At 40.0% G+C, this 23,035-nt stretch overlaps 1 protein-coding gene across 1 annotated transcript in view; it reads right to left on the bottom strand.

The window, feature by feature from the left end:
* Positions 1–23,035, bottom strand: part of LOC118504450 (allatostatin-A receptor-like) — a 78,113-nt gene that overhangs the window by 16,505 nt on the left and 38,573 nt on the right. The window contains exons 2-3 of the mRNA XM_036038942.1: positions 17,345–17,614; positions 13,766–13,924 (exon numbers count right to left, since the gene is read on the bottom strand). Of these exons, the coding sequence (XP_035894835.1) occupies positions 13,766–13,924; positions 17,345–17,614 (429 nt within the window). The remainder of the gene's footprint in view (positions 1–13,765; positions 13,925–17,344; positions 17,615–23,035) is intronic.

Raw genomic sequence — 23,035 nt, 5'->3', positions numbered from 1 at the left:
GATATACTATGCACAAATGGGAACCCCAAAACATTTGATGATGTAAAGAAAATTCTAACAGGGACTCTTGGTGATAAACAAGAGCTTTCTACCTATAATTGCCAACTATGGCATAACAAAATGGATAATGGCAATGCGCATAAGCATTACCAGAAAACAAAAGAAATCGTTCACAACATAAAATCATTAGCAAAGCAAAATCCAAAGTATGATCAACACTGGGATGCCATAAATGATTTTATAGACGAATACACCCTAGCAGCATACGTTAGCGGGCTGCAAAAACCATATTTTGGGTACGTACAAGCTGCAGAACCCAAACCAATAGAAAATGCGCATGCATTCATATGCAAGTTTTCCTCAAATGAGTTAAGTAAGAATCTCACTGAAGATAACAAACAATACTCTCGAGCTTCGAGTAGCCTTCGAACTGCAGTGTCTGAAAACAACAAAGGTCTACCCGGAAAAAAATCTATAATGCAAAAAATGTACAACCCCTGCGACAGGATTACAAACTTCAAAAATCAACTAACACAGATCCGCCTACCGAACCTATGGAAATAGGGTCATCTAAGAGCAGATTAACTTTAAACAAGAAGCAAATTTTTAATGCAGAAATAACACAGCCTTCTGATAATGACGATTCCGAGACTGAGGAGGGATTGGACATAAATTTTTGCTTAACTCTCCCAGAACTCGAAAATACATAAATTATTTACCTTACATTACATCAAGTAATCAATCAAACAAAAGTTTGAAAATTTTGATTGATTCCGGTGCAAATAAAAATATAATACGACCAGGAATACTATCAAATGTTAAAACAATAACTGGCACTAAAATAAACAACATTGCTGGATGCCAATACGTTAATAAGAAAGGAAGTATCAACTTACTAGGCGATAAGCTTCCAAACCAAATATTTTATGAAATGCAGTTTCACGATTTTTTTGACGCACTGATTGGATCAGAATGCATGGCTAAGAACAAAGCCAAAATAAACTTCGAAGACGAAACATTTGAAATCGGAAACATAAAATTGAAATACGAAAAATATTTTCCTACACAAAAATTATACTCGCACCATATAGAAATGGAAACGACAGTTAATGGTGACTGGTTAGTACCAACATTTCAAAAACTTTGTAACGGAGTTGTGATTGAGCCTGGCTTATATAGAGCCGATAATAACAAAACAATCACCAAAATATTAAGCACACAAAACGTTCTACCTATTATTAAAGGAAAATTGAACTTAACAGTAAACAATTTCGAAACGGTTTCTCCCATTCCATTGCAAAGAGAATGTGGAATTACAAAAAAAAATCTGAATGAAATAATACGTACCGACCATTTATCATTATTAGAAAAAGATAAATTGTTTGAAACAATTATGGCTAATCAAAAAGTTTTATTAAGAGCTGAAGAGAAACTTACAGCAACATCGGTGGTAAAACATAAAATTTTAACCACTGATGATAATCCAGTCTACACAAAGTCATATCGATATCCACACGCTTATAAATATGATGTAGAAGAGCAAATCAAGGAATTACTCGATAACGGAATCATTCAACATTCAATTAGCCCTTACTCATCACCAGTTTGGGTTGTTCCAAAAAAACTAGATGCGTCCGGAAAACGTAAGGTACGCGTTGTTATTGACTATCGTAAGATCAATGACAAAACGATATATGATAAATTCCCCATACCTCAAATAGAGGAAATTCTAGATAACCTTGGAAAATCGGTTTATTTTACCACCCTTGATTTGAAATCAGGATTTCACCAAATCGAAATGGATCCTGATCACCAAAAAAAGACAGCTTTTTCAACGGCTCTTGGACATTTCGAATTCACAAGAATGCCTTTTGGCCTGAAAAACGCTCCGGCAACATTCCAAAGGGTTATGAATAATATTTTAACAAATTTTATCGGATCGATTTGCTATGTGTATTTGGATGATATTATCATAATTGGGAAGAACCTAGAAGATCATCTAGACAATGTTTCAAAAATACTTAAAAGATTAAGTGATTTTAACCTAAAAATTCAATTAGATAAGTGTGAATTTCTTCGCCGAGAAACAGAATTCTTAGGGCATGTCATCACTTCAGACGGCATTAAACCCGATCCAGACAAGATTAGAAAGATTAAAGATTGGAAGCTTCCACGAAGTCAAAAAGAAATAAAACAATTTCTAGGACTCGTTGGTTATTACCGACGATTTATCAAAGACTACTCAAGAATTACAAAACCTCTTACCAAATACTTACAAAAAGATAAAGAAATAAATGTAAGTGACAAAGAATATGAAGAGGCATTTGAAGGATTGAAAAATATTTTAGTCTCGGATCAAATCCTATCTTACCCTGACTTTCAACATCCTTTTATATTAACAACGGATGCAAGCAATTACGCTCTAGGTGCCGTTTTATCACAAGAAATTGATAAAATCGAGAAACCCATTGCTTTTGCTAGCCGTACCCTGAACAAGACCGAGTTGAACTATTCCACAACAGAAAAAGAGGCTTTAGCCATCATGTGGGCAGTAAACAAATTCAAACCCTACCTTTATGGTAACAAATTCACTTTAGTTACTGACCATAAACCCCTAGTTTTCATAAAAAATTCAAACAAGAATGCTAAATTGCTTCGATGGCGTTTAGATTTGGAAAATTATGATTACGACGTTGTATATAAAACAGGAAAGACCAACGTAGTGGCTGATGCGCTCAGTAGAAAAGTCGAAATAAACGCTAACGAAATAGAAAATAGCGTTACGATAGATGAAGTATCGCTGGAAAATAATTCCAGTTCTGCTGACACAATACATTCAGCCAGAACATCCGATGATTATTATTTACATTTAACAGAAAGAGCCATCAATACTTACAGAAATCAAATTATTTTCAAAATTACAAATTCAGAATCCGTTGTCAAAGAGCAAATTTTCCCAGGTTACACGAGGACCACTATTTGTTCAACATCGTTTAATACTAGCAAAATTACAAATTTTTTGAAAGAGCATTCAAATGGAAAACAGAATGCTTTGCTAGCCCCTGAATGTTTACTAAATGTAATCCAACATTCATACAGAAAAAGCTTCTGCAATTCGAACTGCCATTTCGTTATTACGCAAAATATGGTTGAAGACGTGACATCAGAGACAAGGCAAGACATTATTATACGAAAAGAGCACGAAAGAGCACATAGAGGTATGACAGAAGTTGAAAGACAACTTAAACGCTCTTACTTTTTCCCAAACATGATTAAAAGAATCAAACAGCTAATTAATTCATGTACAATTTGTACTCAACATAAATACGAGCGAAAACCATATAATATAAAAATTTCCTCACGCCCAGTAGAAAACGGTCCGTTTCATAGAGTCCACATGGATATTTTTGGAATGGATAAACATTATTATCTTTCTTTAATTTGTGCATTCTCAAAGCACCTTCAGCTTATAGAAATCAAATCCAGAAACATGACGGATATTCGCAATGCCCTTTCACAGTATTGCAGAACTTTCAGACCACCCAGAAAAATTATTTGTGACCATGAAGCCGCTTTCACTAGCATTCAATTTCAAGAATTTCTATCTAACTTTGGTACCGTCATCGAATTCGCCTCGTCGTCAGAGTCGAATGGTCAAATAGAAAAAACTCACAGTACTATAATAGAACTTTTTAATACAAACAAACATAAATTTAACGACAGTCCATCGTCAGAGATAGTGCAAATAGTGAACTCTTTATACAATGATACAGTGCATACAGTCACTACTTTCACTCCAAACGAAATCATTTTCAACCCAGGTTATACGACGAATCCTGCAGAAATGACTGAAAATGCGAACTAAATTTTTCAAGATGTCACAAAAAGGCTTCAAGAAGCTGCTAAAAGAATGGAAAAAAATAACGAAACAAAAGAAAATCCTCCTGTTGTAAATGAAGGAGAGGATGTGTATATTAAGAAAAATACAAGAAAAAAACTAGACCCACGCTTTTCAAAAGCAAAATGTTTGCAAAATCAAGACAAAACTATCAAAATTGCACCGAGAAAAGTAAAACGTAGCAAAAATAAAATTCGACGCATAAGACATTAATTATACATGAAACTAATATTACTTTATCTTTACAGGAACAAAATAAGGATTGGGACCTAACACTGAAGGCATACCAGTACCATAACTATCTTTTTTCTCTTTCAGCATTCTTCCGAAGAAGGCAATAGTCCGGACGATAAGGAGTCTTATTTTTATGAAAACAAATCAGTTTAATATCGTGAAACATAAACATTACAACGTAAAAAAAAAAGGTAGAGAAAATGAAATTATTAGGGGTAGAGAAAATGAAATTATTAGGGTTGATTTCCATTTTGATGCTATGTAATACAAATGCACAAGAACTAAAAATAACAAATTTAATAGATCAACCAATTCTTATACTAGAAAAACATCCATGTAAAATGCAAATAGGTAACATTAATGTAGTTCATGAAATCAACTTAACAGACATCGAAAATACTATAAATCAGTTAACTCAAGTTGTTTACAGACCAACCAATAGTTCCCTATCCATAATCGCGAAACATAAAATCAGTAATTTTCATTCAAGTTTAATTCACATAAAACCAAGGAAACGTTTAACTAGGAGCATAGAAGCTATAGGGTCGGCTTGGAAATGGATCGGAGGAAGCCCAGATGCTCATGACCTGCAGATTATTAATAGTACAATGAACGAACTCATTGAAAGCAACAACATGCAATTTCTCGTCAACGAACAACTCGGAAACAAAATTAAAGCACTTACAAGCGAGATGGAGCAACTCATAGTACGGAAAAACGACATCGTTCTGAATGAATTTGACATGTTGATGGCATTGATCAATATAGATACGATCAACAATATACTAGATAATATACTAGAAGCGATATCGTTGTCTAAAATGTCAATAACAAGCATCAAACTATTGTCTCCTCAAGAAATCGCCATAGTAATACAACTTTTAGCAGATCAAGGAGTTAAGACAGATGTTCCCGACGAAGCCATTACTTACGTTACACCTAAAATCGCAGTTAATCGTGAGAAGCTGTTGTTCATCCTTAAGGTCCCTGAGTTACAAAAGGATGAATCAAAAATAATTGAAATCTTTGCGCTCAATCACAATAATTCCACAATTAAACGATATCCGAGGAACCTTCTGCAATACAAACAGAAACTATACACAACAACAAAACCAGAAGAATACGTGCAAAAATACGCCTATGCTTTGGAATTTAAAGACGAATGCATTTATCCTATGGTAATGGGGAGAGAAAGTAATTGTATAGTAACTCCGCAATACGCAAACACGTCGATGCTAATAGCAGATAATCTCCTGTTGATTGAGAACGCAGACAGACAGTTCATCAAATCCGATTGCGGCCCTAATGATAGGATACTGACAGGAAATTTCTTACTCACGTTTTCAAATTGTACAATACAATTCCAAGATAAGAAATTTACATCAAAGGAAATTCATGTAAAAAATCCTTCAGTATCTGGAACAACGTTCAACATCGCAATCCATCGGAAAGTTGTAGAAACACCTTTGGCGTCCCTAGACAATAGAACATTGACAAATCGCAAACACATCGAACACATCTACTTGGAACAGTACAAAAACGTTACTTGGAATTGGAGCCTGTTAAGTGGAATTGGAATTTCCACTGCCGTATCTATAACCATGATCATTATTGCCTATGTCTATTTCAGTCACCTCGTCTCTGCTATTTTATCCCAAGTCGGAAAAAGGAAACACCGCATTCGGAATGAGTCCCGTAGCCATCGTAGTGCAGATGATACCGTGGGAAGTTCGAACGCGTGAGGGCACGCTTTTTCACCCCCCGGAGGAGTTACGCATAATAAGACACCGTCAAGTCGCCACGCGCGCACTTTCCGACGCGCATGTCAACAGCGAGCTGGCAACCGGACCCGACACGTGGACACGCGCTTCCGCTCCACGACAGCCGCTACCAGCGAACCAGCCAGGTCAGCTTAACGCCAAAGCGGGTCATTTGAAACATATTCCAGCCGATGTTAGTTAGTTACGATTTAGAGATCAGGGAATAAAGTAAGCTTTTTGTAAAAAGTACTCCCACCGTGTCGTTTCTATAACTATATATCCGTCATCCAGTAGTCGTGGTAGTGTTGGTTGCGAGGGTCGGTATCGTAGGTGATCATCTCATCCCGTTTGTTTTTTGGGAAATGCCATCGTCAGTATTCTTTGGGTCGAGATCCAGCGTTCTTCTATCCCTATGGCTTGTCTGCTTTCCTTGACCGTTGCAACACGCCATTGCAACGGTGTAGTTTTGGTCCTGGATCATCCTGGATATTCCGCCTATGCCATACCAATCCTCTCTAATATCGCACTCATTCATACATTCATTCATTCAATCAGTCATTCATCATCATACACACAAGCGAGATACAACACGTATAACAGACAAATGGTAGGAGTGTAAGGAAAGAAGGTAAGGTACTAAACTACAATACCATTCACTCGGCAGAACTCAAAAATAGCCCTCAGGTAGGCATCATTCCCGCCCCCCAGCAGATCTCGAATTGGAACATTGGGCGTTCTGCCGATGTCCCGAACTGCGTCCAATAAGGAGGGTCGTGCTGCCTCGTACTCCAGACAAGACCATAGAATATGATCTATGTCATGGTATCCAAGGCCGCAGCTACATGTTTTGGAGTCGGCCCGTCCTGTATCGTTTATTATATTAATTAAAAATATACACTTAAAATGCTATCAAGGTTCTCACTAAATATTTTAAATTATAGGCTGCATACAATTTTTTGAGAATTCCATTCACAAAAATGGAAGCTAATAAAAAATATGTAAATTATTATAAATTTACAATAATTCTAACGCTAAACAACAATAGTGTCATAATTTACTATTCTATTTCTCTATTGTATGAGATATTTCACAATTTCTCCTAGAGCACTATTTAATGAATTAAAATGTATGCGTCTTAATAATTTAGATCCGCTAAGTATTTTCATGCCCTGGTGTATTCTCCTTTCTAGTGTCACGCTGGTCATAAAAGCATTATTGCAATTAAACATTCAAAAGATGGGCAGATGAAACAAAGTGTCAGCCATTACGCATTGAGAGCATCGGTGACAAGATCGCCTACATCGCCGAATAAGGCTACACTGAATCAGAAATCTTTTAAGGGGTGGTGGTAGTATTCCTTACGCCACCCAACGCAAGGGAAAACCACGATTACCGAACTTCAACCTATGGCCTTGTTCGTAAATAATCCAAAGCGATGGTATCCCGCTGAGTGCAACATGAAGTGCTTTAAAGTTCTCCTCCATCCCAACACTTGCCGAGGATGATTTTCAGTGCGATGAAAACGATTTAGCGAGCCATCGCCACCATGGAGCCGTGGTAGAGAAACGACCAACGCGTGAGGACTTGTTCCAGCATTCTGTCACTGTACCATCCTCCTGGGATTTGCCGTGAGTGGCTGCAGCTAGACACATTGACACTCGTAAACCTACACTAACTTTTCGCGCTTGGACCATTGCTGCTCAGGCCTGCCGTTCCTTGGCACGGGACAAACCTCACATACCATGCCACCAAAGTCACATCACAGACCACCCGGTTTTAACATTATGGGCGCAGAAATGACTCTCGTATTAAATATTTATCAGGTTAAACATCGTTTCACCATCGGCTGCCCGTGTGCGGTGCTCTATCCGCTAGGACATCTCTCGGAGCGGTCGCTTTGAAAGTCAACCGTTGGCGTCGCAAGTGTGTCCTGCAGTACGGTGCTGCCGTGTCTATTAGGAATTCTGTCCTACAGGCAAAACAGGCTGGACTGTAGCCGGAGGAATCATTGTCGGAGTAAGGTAATGACTCTCGAGAATGAGAAATAGCTTATCGGAAAGTAGGTCACTCAAAGACCACCATCGTGAACGACTCCGATGATGGACACTGGCGTGGCGTGTGTTTCGAGTGTACTCTAGGCCTTCGAGCGTTGGTGTATCACAAATTGCAATAATTTCGCTTGAACAAGTATGTGCGACATTGTTCAAATAGCAAATACGTTGACTGTTTTTTTTTTTTTTGGTTGAAATTTGTCACACTTCGTGTAACATGAGTGCAGCTCCCACTTGCGGAAAAATAACAACCCAACCTCACATTTTGCTCATGAAGTGCGAATATATTTCTGAGCTTGGTAATGGTTTGGAAGATAAATCGTATAATTTCTAGGTATTTCAGTTACTTTTATTTTTGCGCAAAACATCATCAAAGCTGTAAATTTGTTCGAAACGTTGGACATGGAACATATGAAACTTTCAGTCAGGCCTTATTTCGTGCTGAAACTGTATGAGCACATTCCTAGAATATATTTATTTTATGTTCTATGAAAAGGAAAAACTTCATTCCGTTGGCAACAAAAGTTTTGAATGACACTCGCAAACTCTGTCACATCAAGCGTCATCAGCATGACTCCTACTCAAACCGTGACATTAAACCAGGGACAACAATATTTTTAATTTGGTAAGGTTTATCAAAAAAATGTCTCCTTTCAATTAAAAATTTTGTTAGCAGTTACTTGAAAATAAGCATCACGAAAACCGAAAAGATTCCAAGAACCGTGTTTCTTGTCATCCCTTCACGTTGGGAACACCGGCACATTCATTTGCCATTCGTGCCGGAAGCAGTATTGTCCCTAAGCAAAGCATTCCCATTGGATTAATAAAACTAGCTCTTCCTTTATGCTCTCTTAGATCCTTCTGTATGAACCACCACCGTACCTAACTTCTATTTGCTTTGATACGTACCGGCCTTGACCGGGACCATACATTCGTACCAATAAAGCACCCAGCAAGACTCTCTCTCTCTCTCCCTCCGAACCCTCCAAAAGGTGTAAACTCATCCATCAGAAAACACTTGCTTTATCCTATGTCCCGCAGTTTCCATTAACCTTTAATCGTTGGGAAATCATCTGACAACGGACCACTTGCACGACACATCGCTTCCGGCCAGTACACCTCAATTCACACTGGCACCGAAGTGTGCCTTTTTCCACCTGACTGGTAGCGTACCGATGATGATGTCTTGTAGCGTTTGGTTGTTGTCAACGAATCGTTTTCCCTTTTTCCTGCGCAATAACACTCGTACCACTGTCGTGCAAGCAGTGCACGAATACGGCTGCTGCTGATACGATACGCCGTGCTGCATTCAGATGTTGACGATGAGCATGAATACATATTGCATCCTTGTGTCTTTGGCCCCTTGAGCGCACGTCTGGCGTGCATGCACGCATCAGATACGTCGCAAATTTCATCGAGCGCTTGAAACAGTGAGCTTTTAGTGGACCGAGTGCCAAAAGAGTACATTCGGCGTAGTGAAGATGTCGCCGGGCGAGGCATGGACTGAAGGAAAACCATGACCTTTACTGTCGAATGGAGAAGTCTCGTCAATTCAGCGAACGATGAATAGAATAGGAATTTGGAAAATTTTGCTAGCAAAAGAATGCAGCTTTTTTGTTTGAACCTTAAAAAAGATGGCAACATTCTTGATGTGGTAAAAACTATCTATTTTCAACCCACAATATCTTCCGGTTTGTCTAAGAACTCTTCAGTCAATCCAGTGTAACACGGTAGTAGCATAACCTGCATCATATATCAACTCTTTTCGCTGACAGAAACTGCTTCGTTTGCATTCTTTTTTCCTTCGCTAACGCCTTTATCAATCGATGGCAACACGTGCATCGTCTTCATCCGTGTAGCAAACAATAGCATTCAGCATGTGTTTGCCCTTGGAAAAATTTTCCACACACATACAAAAAACACAACCACATCGAATAAAACATACAGAGTGTATGAAATAAAGCTGCACTAAGCATTGTGACAGGAAAATGATCAAAATCTCAACCCAGTCCGGCTGGCACCAGAGAAATTCCGCCCGGTTCTGGAAGCAATCGTTTGATGTTATGGCTTTATTTATATGCCCGTGCGCATAAACAAAACGTCAGTTACGTTCGATCGGTGGCGTAAGTTCGCACCTCACAACGCGTCTCTTCCGTTGCCCATTTAGCGGTTTTCAAATAAACAATTTCGTGTCGTAAGAAATATCGCAGCGCACTTATAGTGCGGGTAAGTGTATGGCGTCCTGTTTCATTTTAAAACCTCAAACCCCCCCGTTAGCGCCGGTGCACCTAACGTACTGGACAAAAATAGCGTTTTGCGAATGATCGTCGACCAAGACGGTTTGGGACGGGAATCGACGCACGTTGGTAATGATCGTTTGTTGTTGCCCAAATCAAAGTGTGCACACTTCCCAATGCCTGGTTTTCAACACAAAAATGTATAATTAGATCTGGAGAGTGAAGAACACCACAAAAATACGTGATCGAACGAATAGACTATAAAGGAAGCAGAAGCTAGTGTAATGCGTGCGTTTATGATACAGACCAGACATCGGATGATCTGGAAGAAGCACGACTTTCGGTAAGTTGTCTCTGATAGACCGGCGTTCTCTGAAGATGACTATCAGTAACCTGATTCGGTACAGCCTCATCCCAGTCATAAAAGAGCGAATGTGTAATGTGTTTTTTTTCTTCCTGTGTATTGGAACGAACTGCATCATTTATTTTTTACCAATAGACAGATGCCTTAGTCCTAGCTTGCTTCGTTTGGTTCGGCTAGAAGATACAATGTATGCCCATTCGCTTTACGTGCCATCATAATGTTACCTCCCAGCAGTACCGGAAATGAAACCTTCAGGATCTTATGCCTTGCAGGCATTCCCAATTGGCGATAACATATCTCTTGTTTTGTAAAGTAAACTGCCACATGCATACCTATGAAGATGTATGCTTCAACTGACGCTACTAGATCCATGTCGAAAACGACAATTGTTCATCGCAGTGGAACGGTATGCCTAGGGAATGGAAATCAAAGCGGATTTCTACGAACTGTAGCTACATAATTGCATTGGACCACACGAAACCAGCATCTCGTACAGTACGGTACGGCTATTTCCGTTATGTGACATTTTGCTTTGCAAGAACAGTCCATCATTCAGGCTAGGATACGTCGGATGTGTACATAATTGAAATTCCTTGTAAATCTTACAAACTTCCTGCAAATCTAATATCATCGTTTGTGCTAGTTTTGTTAAAAGCTACACGGGGCTTCTTGCTGTACGGCGCCTGGTTTCTTTAAAGTTTTACCATCATGCTTCTAGGTTGTAGATTTTTATTTTACTAATGGTAGCAGTTCTTTATGGCGAAAGAATTACGTTTGTATTACTAAGTGGATTAAGTTTGAGTACAAAGGCTTACAATATATGAAAGATTTGATACTGTTTCTTCTTTGATGCCTAAAGAAACTGAAGCATTTAGAAAGACTGGCCTATTTTCTGGCTTGGTCAACATAGTTGACCCATAGTTTTATAGCTAGCTCTGCGTTCCTAAGAACTTCCTAGATGGGTTTCTAAATGGGAGAACTAACTCTCGATCGACAAGTCATTAAAATGGCACCAAACTGAGATAGAATGATGGCGTTGATGTGTCCGACAGAAGGGCCAAGTTATTGGATTAGTAGAAGACGCCGCTTGACCGTGAGGTGTATGGATGAAACTCGCGAAGTGTCACAATTTTACATGATATTTCACACTAGTGCTAACAATACTATCCTGAAATCGTTGTTAGTAATATGATTAAGTTAAAGTAAATCACATATCTGTTTCAAAAATAAACCATGCAAATATAAAGAACCTGTTTTCACATTATTGTAAGGTTAGTTTATAAAGTAAACCAATCAAATTAATCCTATTTCAAAAGACAAACCAATTTAGTAGGCGTCATTTTACCTACGCAAAAGGCAGCTTTTCCTTGTTTGCTTACTCACTACTACGCAGCAAAATACTATGAACGACTCCTGTTTGTTAACGTGATATTTCACTCCCCTGGAACAGAAGGTAGTCTGATTACTTCCTCATGACACTAATGGTCACGTTGCGGCCCTTGCTTTTGCCAATAAAATACAGAACTGTGTTTACATAGGCTCCAACAGCCAGTGCTACAGAGTGCAAAATGCAAATTAGCACCTTTGGACTGCCAATGGTACAAGATGACCTGCTTCATCGATGAAAATCAATTCTGTTTCCGGTCACGTCAACCGGAACGCTCATCAAGCTGGAGGGCGTCGGTATCGCATCAAACACGTGAGCAACTCGTTTAAGCCTTACCACCCAAGCTTGTGACCGAGTGTGAGTTCTGCAAAATCATGATGCAAAGGGCAATAGTTTTGCTGAAGTAACCCATCAATTGGTAGGGTTGATGTTTATGATTTCTAAACATTATAGATTCTGAGTGGACCATCATTTGCTTCGAATGCTGACAGTTGATGTTTAAAGGCGCAATATTTCACCTGAGAGGTATTTTTAGTTTTGTATTGTATTGTATCACTGTTAAAAGCATATATTTTAAGTGAAAAATTTTACATTGAACCATCGAAGTCTTCAGCAAAAAATATAAACATTCTACAAATAACAAATGCATAGCAGCTGCTAAACAACACGATGTTTGGAGTATGTTTGCGGAATTTGTTTTTATTTTCCTTCAGTATTGAAATCCGAGTCAAAAGTTTATTTCCAATTAAATTGAAAACGAAAGCCCTTTACCGATCCTGGAGCTGGAATGGAATGATATCAAATGTTCGTAATTTTTGCGTTTGTTTTTTTTTTTTGTAACATTCTGACTCCAAACCAGGTTTCTAATGGTTTCAATGTGAAGTGAAAAAGACCCAAATCACGCTTATCAGCATCCAGCAAACCATGCCCTGCGGCATGTAATGCAAAGTCGGAACAATATTTGTTATTCATCATGGAATACATTAATCTTAATGTATTCCTAGCCAGATACCAGCAAAATAAAACAATCCGATTTCCCCTTTTCTTTTCACATCGCCCACGTTCAATGTAAATGGATATTTCTTCATTAAATCAAATCAAAACAAAGCAAACGTAATAGGAAGCTATTTACGCAGAATGTACAGCTTCAAATTCAATTCCTATCCACGCTTTACTTCGATTTCCTATCCACGCTTTAGGTAGGTTTCCTTCCAAGGATTTCAAAGTATTCATACGAGACACTGGCACACAAGCATATTATACGAGTTCTTTTTTTGAAACGACTATTTAGCTTGAAGCTTGGTAATTATAAACATACATTTGTGTCACAGAGTCTCCTGAAACTCCTAACTGAAGCCTTAAAAGTTTATCAAACTGAGGAAATAGAATATGTCAAAGTTTTAGGTGTTTGCGGTGTGGATTTTTGTTTGAAACGTTAGTGTTCTTCAAATTAGAATCTCACCGTGAATGGTAAAAAAGCCTCAACAAAAAAAAAACACCAGAAAAAGATGTCTGTACCAGGCGAAGATGAAAGTAACCGCAAACCGTAAACCAAAGTCTAGAAAACATTGGTTTACCAAACAAGGTACCGGGGAATGACACAATGCCATACCGAGATAGGCTACAAAAAGTGCCAAAGAGCAATAATACCGACAAACATAATGGAATGACAAATGGCTCCCCATGGTGAGATGACTAGTCACGACAACTAAACCACGACGATGAAAATAACAATGCTGACACAGAGCACGGACCTTGCACGCTTGCTCGCCGGCGAGGGTGGAAAGCAGAAAAAAAATCACAGAGGTTCTATTCCGGCATGTGCAATACTTACCTTACGGAAAGCTTTCCGAAAGTTTTCCGACAGAAATGCGTACAGGAGCGGATTTATACAGGAGCTCGTGTAGGCCAGGACGTGTGATACGATTTGTAGTGAAATTTTGAAATGTGTGTCTGCCTTGAATACGTCCACACTTTTCAGCACCAGGATGACCTGCAAACACAAAGAGTTTTCTGTTAATTTTTACGAACAAAAAAATAGGTTAAAAATGGGAATAAAGTATCTTTTTCTTCGTAGCGCTTCGATGGTGCATGCCTTCATGTGTCCTATTCTAAGCGCATTGCTTTTCATTACAAAAATTAGAGCAAAGTAAAACATTTGTTTTGCAAATGAATACGAAATAAAATGTGCTAACCAAACGGAGCGCCCATTGCTGGTCGTTCATCTCAGTTTGGATTTATACCAGCAATTTCGAGCGCTGCATACCGAAAACAGTTGTGTAGCGTTATCATAGCCCACCAACGCCCGCTGTAGAAACAGCTTCGCCCCCTCGGTGCTGAAGCTGCAAAGCAATTATCATTTTAAAGAGATTAAATTTACGGCATGATGCAGAGTAACACGTTGACCCGTTTTTGCCCGGTGTCCAATGCACTAGTTCCACGAAGCATAAAATTGAAATTGGGATAATGGTTGACTGTAAAGTGCCGAGGTGCAGATATGACCGGCAGATGACGAGGACCGAATGTTTTCTCATAACCCAAAAACGGACACGTGGGAGAACGTGTGTGTGTGTGGTTTGAAAATTTGTTTAACAGTCAACAGGGCACAGAACCAACACATTAGCCACGCCTAGCCAGTGAATGGATTTACACTCAATGCAAACAACATATGAAGTACGCATTTGAAAGCCAGCGACCAAATTTTGGCTTGCCATCACACCACGTGGCTACTAATGAAAGCTCGTCTAACGCACTATGAATGATATTATGTTTGAAACAACGTTTTGCTTTTGCACCATTTCACGCTGTCCGTTATTCGTGCATTGCTTGGTGACCCCCACACGTCTGACCTAGTTAAAAACATTCAAAGCAGCGTCGGAAACTATTTTTCCACCAGGCGATGGTGGTTGAACTAAATTGAATGTCTCGCGAATTCTCATCTCAGCAAAATTGATTCATTTTTTGCAACGTCACGGTTCAACGTTGGTAGAACGTAACTCTAGCAGCGTGTACATAAATACTGACTGTAGTGTGCAGTGGTATACTGACCTGGCATAACCATCGTAACCACAGTCGTACTCAGAATTTGCACATTTTGCAAAGCTGTTAATGGATCCGAGTTTAGAGGCCCCAACGGATCGAGCCGTACCGATGTTTTGTGTAGCAGGTTTTTGGTACCCCGAAGTCAAATCGGCAAAACGAGTGGAAAACGGAACAGAGAATTAAGGTTTACCAGCCATTAGCTGGCTTAAGCTTCAAATCTGAAAGGCGAAAGTTCATGCAAGCATTCATTGCTAGTCGATACGCATTTTGCTAACAAATTTATCGAAGCTAATTTTTGTAGTCCTTAGAATTTTGAGCATTGATCTCCTCGGAACGGAATATTATTGAATGGTACGAAAAACTTACTAGTTTCAAGCTACATTGCTTCACCTGCAAAAATATGACACAGAGTCGTTCACTTGAAGCTGTTCCCTTTGAGACTGTTTAAATTATAGAGGATCATTTATAAAATTCTAAATGTATCCAATTGTTTCATAGATGCCATACAGAGCAGTACAAAGAAAGAGCACATGCTATGTTCTGCATGGTTCCTCCGGAATGCCGACAAACAATTTCATTAAGCCATTGTACTCGAAGCGAAACATATGTTCGTTGAGCTGGATGTCTTGCTCGGAACGATCAAAGACTTTTGTGTACGCCCTGTACAATGAATTATTGCTTGCAGTTTCGGGCTATTTCATGCACTCAGCAATATCCACCATCCACCGTTACATTAAACAATTCGATTAGACACGGTAAATCCCATGTATTCGATTAATAACGCAGACAACAATCGGCAACATACGAACGAAATGGTGAATGATTATGAATTTAACTCCACCCGCGTTTCTCTTATCGCTCCCACCCGCGTTGGTTCCGTCGCAACACGCCTCGAATTATCAATCAAACGTAATCGGGGTCAGTTCATACGCGTGCCAACACTAATGCCTACGAACATTTCGGGTCATCAATCAATCACAGTCCATCTGTTTCGCACCGTCATGCTACGGCCAATCGAGCCCTGATTTGATTTGCTACAATTTATTAAACACATTGCGTACCATGAAAGGGAACGAGCAGCCAGCACGGGTTGGTACGCTAGTGCTAGGTCAAAGGGATGCTCACAATACCATAAAATGGTCGACCCGGGACAAGCCTGACTGGTCAGTTTTGTAATTTTGAGCGCCCGTCGCATCGTTGGCTCGGCCTCAGCCATATTACCATTTACTACCCAACATTACGGACAACGATGAGAGCAATTGAAATGAAACCATTTGTGGCAGAGACGCCACCCACCCCAGGGTGGTGTAATGTTTACATCCCCCAAAAGTAACCCATCGGCTCGGTTCGAAAAACTGTTTTCTCTACCCGGCTCTCTATTTGGTATGGTAAACAAGGAATTTATGGGCAGAATTTATGGCATTTTTTGCGCACAGGAACCATTTTGATGACCCCAAGCCGGGTATTCTCATTTATGATTATGGCGTGGATACAGGCATTGGAATGATGATAGGAATGGCTTTAACCGTGACCGTTTGTTGACCGAATGTTTTAAACATGAAGCAGTGGTATGATTAAAGGTTGCAAAGATAACAAGAATTAAATCGGCAGCCTCTTCATGCTTCATTCAATCGATGGGTTTACAGAAAACCATTACAAGTTAATCCTGCGAGTTTCCTGCGTTGAATCCTGCGAGATTCAATGGAGAGAGAAAATATTACTGATTATACCGTTAAAACTCGTAATATTCTTTATTGAACGAAGCCTATGAAAGTAAAATTAATAAATATATCCCTCGACAAGGTTTTTTTTCGGATCAATTCTGTCTACACAACATCGTTACTCAACTATTTTCGTAACTGTTTTCTAGCCCAAAAACAACTTCAACGCTTCCCAGATTGTTGGTCCCGATTGTTCCGGTTCAAAACGTTCAACACCCGTTTTGCCCACTAAGCTCTAAATACTCCCTAATGCCAACACTTCAGCTCGTACGAAACAACTTTTGCTACCCATTACACGTTGACAATTTGCTCATATATTTTGACGTCACTTATCGTGCCCGCACTGTTGCCACGTGTGTCCCTGACAGCAAAGACACTTGCACAAACGACTTACTATTTTGTCCCCGAAATAGCGGGCGTCTATGCAGCAACCGTTCCCTTTCTTGCAAGCGTGTGTAGTGAGCTATCATTAACAAGGCAGCAATGAAGTAGCAATAACAGGAAAAATCCTCAACAAAAGAGCCTTTTTCCCCCCACCGGTTGACGACCCATTGTCGGGCGCGGTACAGTTGACGCCCTCCACTACCTAATGCTCTTATGTCATGGCAACAACATTTCAATCGGTTTGCTTCCCACAGCCGCTAGCTTACCTGTATGGGAAACCATAATGAAGCAAATGCCGCCACCACGATCACCACCAGCCGGGTGACGCGCTTTTTGCCCTTTTTCGACTCCGCCGATCGGCCACCGACCGAACTTCGCCATAACCGTGACAGCATCCACATGTACAGGACGCTGATCAGTATTAGCGGCACCACGTACGAGCTGAGGAAGAACGCGATATGGAAGGCGGGCCAGGAGGGGCTATCCTTTTCGAGGAACCCGCACGTCTCCACCACCTGGTCGAGGTGTTGGAATCGCTGAAGAGAGAGAGAGAGAGAGTAGAGAAAGGAAGAATGTGTTAAAAATCAATAATTGGTGGTCCAAACTCTTTTGTAACATGTGAAACAAATTAAATTCTTGCAAATGTTAACCAAAGCTTTTAATTTATTAACAATGTTATTGTAGCTACAAACGAATCGTTAGAAATCATCATCATTCACCCTGTTTAGCGGTCGTATTGTTACTGCAACAATGTTGTACTAAGTCTTATAAGTTCAAATCACAATACACAATTGAATGGAAACATGTTTTCCGTAAGGTGAACCCTTCAAAGTGACTGAAAGAAAATTGCTGGAAATTTTGTTTTTTGTCGAGCCAGTTCTGCCGTTTCCGGTGACACAATAGCAATAGGTTTATGGTGAAAGAAACCCATAAAATTGCAACCTGTCGATGTCGAACTGCTCTCTACGATATGCGGAAGTGACTGTGCAAATGTTTAACACTTTGTCGATGGAATTTATCTTAAAACTGTATAACAAACCCTTTCCACTAGTTTTTTTAACGAAACCTTTAAAAAGCTGTATCATGACACGACACGTACCTTATACTCGGTAGCATTTGGAATGCCCGGATATTTGGCCAAACGTCGTATCTCAGGCAACCGGTTACCAACAGATGAGATACGAGTGTATGCGTTGAAGGATACGGTATACTCAATTTCCATGCAGAGTGTCATCTGGTTCAGAAGTATCTTCCGACCTGTTGGTAGTTAATATCCGTCGCACGCAGAGATTTTTGACCACGGAGACAAATCACTCACTCGCGGTTTCTTCACCCAACTAAAGTAACAACAATCATCATCATCATCATCACCATCATCATTATCGCCTTCTTTGCCATGGTCATCAACATCACTCAACGAGCAGTGGCAAATAGTGGATGTGCACTGCATCGTACCGGCCCCGTCAGGGCACCAGGTCCACAGGACGTAAATTAATTAATCAACACTTAATATATTTAATTACTGGGCAATAATTCCGTTACCTCCGAAACTCGATCGCACCGTCATGGCAACGGGTGATGTATCTCTTGGCAGTGTTCCTTTGCCGTGGCGCGAATGGCCACCGTCAACCGCGAACTTTGGTTTTGGTCGTAAATCAAAAAAGGGTCATAAATTTTAAGCACTGCATTTAATATCTAGGTTCTGCGCTCTACCCATGTGCTGCCCGTATACGCATTGGCCGGTGCCTGATGCGGATGCGGGAGCTTGTGGGTTTTAATAAGGTTCAGAGACTAAGAAGAGATAATGCTATTAGATAGGCTTTCATTTCGAATCGTTCTATCGCGACACGTTAGACCATATGAAGCGAGCAGCACGCGTCATTGCTTTGTCAGGCGTTCTTACATGAAAATGGGTTTCAAACAGTTTACAGGGTCAACAGTAATGATAACTTTTGTTAAATCAAAATTATCGTCGATACATACAAAGAACTGCGCACAAATTTACAAACCATGCTATTCTTTTATGCGATTTAATTTATTAATTTATTTATTTATTTAGTTTAACTTAAATAAAATTGATGTTTAATTTAACTAGATGCCCACCAAAACCATCCATTATTGGTACGAAAGTAAAATCAAACCTATACAAACGTAACGTCACTGCTCTCATACCAAAAACTGTGTGGTTTGATTGAAATTGATTCCAATTCGTTAGCTTGTCCTCCAATTTTTTATTTTCTTGCGCGTCGTGAGGTGCTTCACGTAACCGTGCCTAGAAATTTCGACACGGAAAAGCAAACAACCGTTCGCCAAACGTCTTCAATTTCAATTCAATTTACCACAAAAAAAGCTGTACTCTAAGTTGTGTGAATTCGCACGAAAACGCTCTCTATGAAAGCTGCCCACTCGGCATGACTGTTGGAATGCTGCCGATCTTGAACACGTCAAAACCATCCCGTCACGCCCGAATGGCTATCAATCAGTTGGACTGTTTTCAGTGCTGTGGTTTTTTTTCCTTCTAATCAAAATTGATCCCGCCTAGCTTAGAGTCGTGTTTAGTATTGTGGCGTTCTTGCTACCATTAGATAAACTAATGGATATGACGCTGTTGTGGTGCTGAAGCGTTTTTTCTTTAAATTCCTTGCTTTGTACGATACGTTTGATAACTGGAAAACAGAATCTAGTAATTATTGCACAAACAACTTGAAACATAAAATCTCATGCTCACTACCTGGATTGTTAAGAATTGTCTATGACTGCAAATGATAAAACAAAAATCGCTCTTTTACTAAATCATCAAACCAGTTTGCTTTCTCAGAGGCAACTGCATTCAGTAACGCCTTCTAGGAAATGGTCTTGTGCTTAACTGGAATTTCAACCCAACGCCATGATTTGGTTTTGCATGGGAAAACACACCCACACAGCAATCCGTCCACGTGATAAAGGAAAACGGACACAAAGTGGGTGGGCAGTAATCAAACACGTTCAGTAGTGGCTGCGTGTTTCATAATTCTCGTGGGCTGCATTCCCTTGAACAGCGTTTTTAATTTCATGAAGCAACAATCTGTGTAACCTTCGGCAGGCATTTTTGATCGGTATGATATTATATGGTTTTTGAACTAAACAGCCTTATTTATTGTCGTGTAAACAATTTACCCAGAGAATATAATCTGATTAAAAACTTTTGATTTGTTTTTTTTTATCTTAAACAGATTCCTACTGTAAGCACACGCTTCGATTTGAAAAATATATCACGAAAAGCTCTCTCTTCGCACTCAATATTACCGACGGCTTTCTGATAATTACATAAAATATGCATGATCCAAAACCGCGAAAAGAACGAGTATATGTTTCGATGAGTTTTATTATGGCAGTGCGGTCAAAATTGCCTCCGGTATGCAGCATTAATCCGCGTCTTTTGATCTGTGCAAAAAAATGCGAAACAATTGATAAACAATCTATAAATTCCATTCCTTCGAAGGAAAGGATCAAAGACGTGATTTTATAGATCACCATCCCACCGCATTGATTTTCATCAGGACATTTCTAGAAAAATTTCCTTTTTGCACGGAGTGTGATTGTGCGGATGAGAAGCTATAATCGATATCGTCCAGAGAGATTCCTTGCTACGGCGCTACCTTCAACACTGTCAGTAAAATAATAACAACAAAATAGAAAAAAAACGTTCCTTTCTCGCTCCTGTCGTACAGCAGTGAATCGTAGCAAACCTTCACGAAATCAGAACTGTCGAACGTCGAAGGAAAAATCAAAGAGAAAAATTCTTTTGTTGAGCCGCTTCGAATAGGTAGCACCAATATCGCTGCCACCAGCAGCAGGGACTCGTATCGGAATGTTGGAACTTCATCAAAACGGATAGGTAATAAAGTAGCTTTACCGGCGAACCAGTTCCACCAGTTGAAGTTCATTCAATTAACGTAGTGTGGAGAAACTTATTCAATTTGGCTGGAATGCTAAATTGGAATCTTCTATTTAACCGTAAAAAAGTAAACTTTCATTCCATAGAACTTATCGCTAATGTTCTGAAAACACATTTTTACACACCCAAAACGAATGTTTCGTAAGAGGATTGATTTTCAATTCTCCAAAATGGAAACGGTCGACTGAGACCAATAAAGGAAGGATGCGCCATTTTTTTTTTAGTACCCGCCCCGTCCGAACCACGGAACGTGTGAAGAATTCGGATGGATCAATAGCTAAAATCTGCAAAACCAGAAACAGCTCATCCGAGTGGAATCAAGTTACACAGCACGGAAAGCTTTGTGTATCGCTTTTTCCCATGTAACACACACACAGACACACATTACGTAAATAACAAAAAAGAGCTTCAACCACATCTCTTCCAGAAGCAGCAAAAAACAGGCACAGAACAACAACAGAATCCCTTTGAATCATTCGTTCCGAAAGTGAACATCGATAAGTGGCAAATAGTTCGCAAAACACCACGATGAGAGCGCGGTGCACACATCCCAACCCGAGCGTTCTTGGACGTTGGTCCCTGGTAACAGACACGACATTCGATTTCACATAAATACTCGTTTTGCAAACGATACAGCGAATCTCTTACGAAATAAATCGTACAGCTTACGATCCTCCTTTGTGCTGCACCTTACCACACTCTACAGGTCGTTCGCTTGCTGTTGAAGCTGTGATCCTAACAGGCTGGCCCATGCCGGGCTACGATGCACCGTGTTACGGGCGCGGTTGGTGAGAAATGTTAAGTAAAACTACATGCAAGTGTAGCAAACAAGCACAATCATCGAGTGCGATGCAAACAGGACGTAGCGTAAATCCCATTTCGACACGTCCCAACGGGTAGTTTTTAGCCCAAGCGCTTAAAGTGAATGACGGGCAGAAGGTACCGGTTACTGCAGTGACCGTGCTGACCGTATGGGCACACGAAGATGGTAAAATATATTTCAATTTCCGAACCGCAGAATGTAATCTTGTACAGTTTGTGGTGGGTTTTTGTCCGAGCAGGCACATTCAACTTGTATGCATATGGCTGTTGTAAACAAAATGACCACGCAAACAGGGTGCAGGGGCGAGAGATCAGAACTGGGCAACTCGTTCGTCGGAAGCTGTGAGAGCAACACGAGTGCTGTCATCCGCGTGTTTCGTACAAACTAGGCTACCGGAGCAAACCGTTGACCAGTGCTGTCGATGCACAGGCACGGACAAATTGAAGCATTGTATTACCATATCAACTAAATGGTTAGCTATTGGCACGCCGGAAAGATGGGCAAAGTGTTACAGCTAGCATTGTTTCGCGCCTGGCATGTTATCACTATGTTATCCGATTCGGTAAAACATCACACAAAAAATGGTGGTGCATAAACGCAGCACACACACATGCGGACTACTCTCTTTCACACGTCATCATCATTTGCACAAGCGAGTAAAATCCATTCCTGGAAAAAAGGAGCACTACTAATCCGCTGGTTAATTAGTATGGTCAGAGCAGCTGAACCGGATCCGGATGAGTTGTACACACGTACATGTTTATTTACTGTTCACCGCGAGCCACGTGTGCAAGTCCTCAGCATTAGGTTTCATTAGCTGCGCCATTACCATGGGGCACATGCTGAATTATTGTAGCAGCAACCAGCAAACCAGCCAGTAAACAGCTATTGTTTATCACTGTTCATCTTAAATGATGCCAGTTGCTACTCATCTACATATGCCCGTTCCCAAAGCAAGCCATTGTAATACTGGTAGTGAGTATTTACCTTTCGAAACTCCTTCTTGACCTAAATTGGTTGCCAAAACGATCATATTCATTGCAGAATATCAGATCAAACATTAACATGAATATTGATGATCATGAATTTCATCGAGTTGAGCTTTCGAGATACCATTCTTGTTGAGGATGGAAATTTCCCAAATGCTCCGATACAGCCTCGTGATACAGCGCTGTAGAATATCTTAGAAATTTAATC

Source organism: Anopheles stephensi, chromosome 2 (assembly GCF_013141755.1).
Source record: "Anopheles stephensi strain Indian chromosome 2, UCI_ANSTEP_V1.0, whole genome shotgun sequence".
Lineage (NCBI taxonomy): Eukaryota > Metazoa > Arthropoda > Insecta > Diptera > Culicidae > Anopheles > Anopheles stephensi.
Note: the sequence above shows the minus strand (reverse complement) of the source record. Positions and strands in the feature narration are given on the sequence as shown.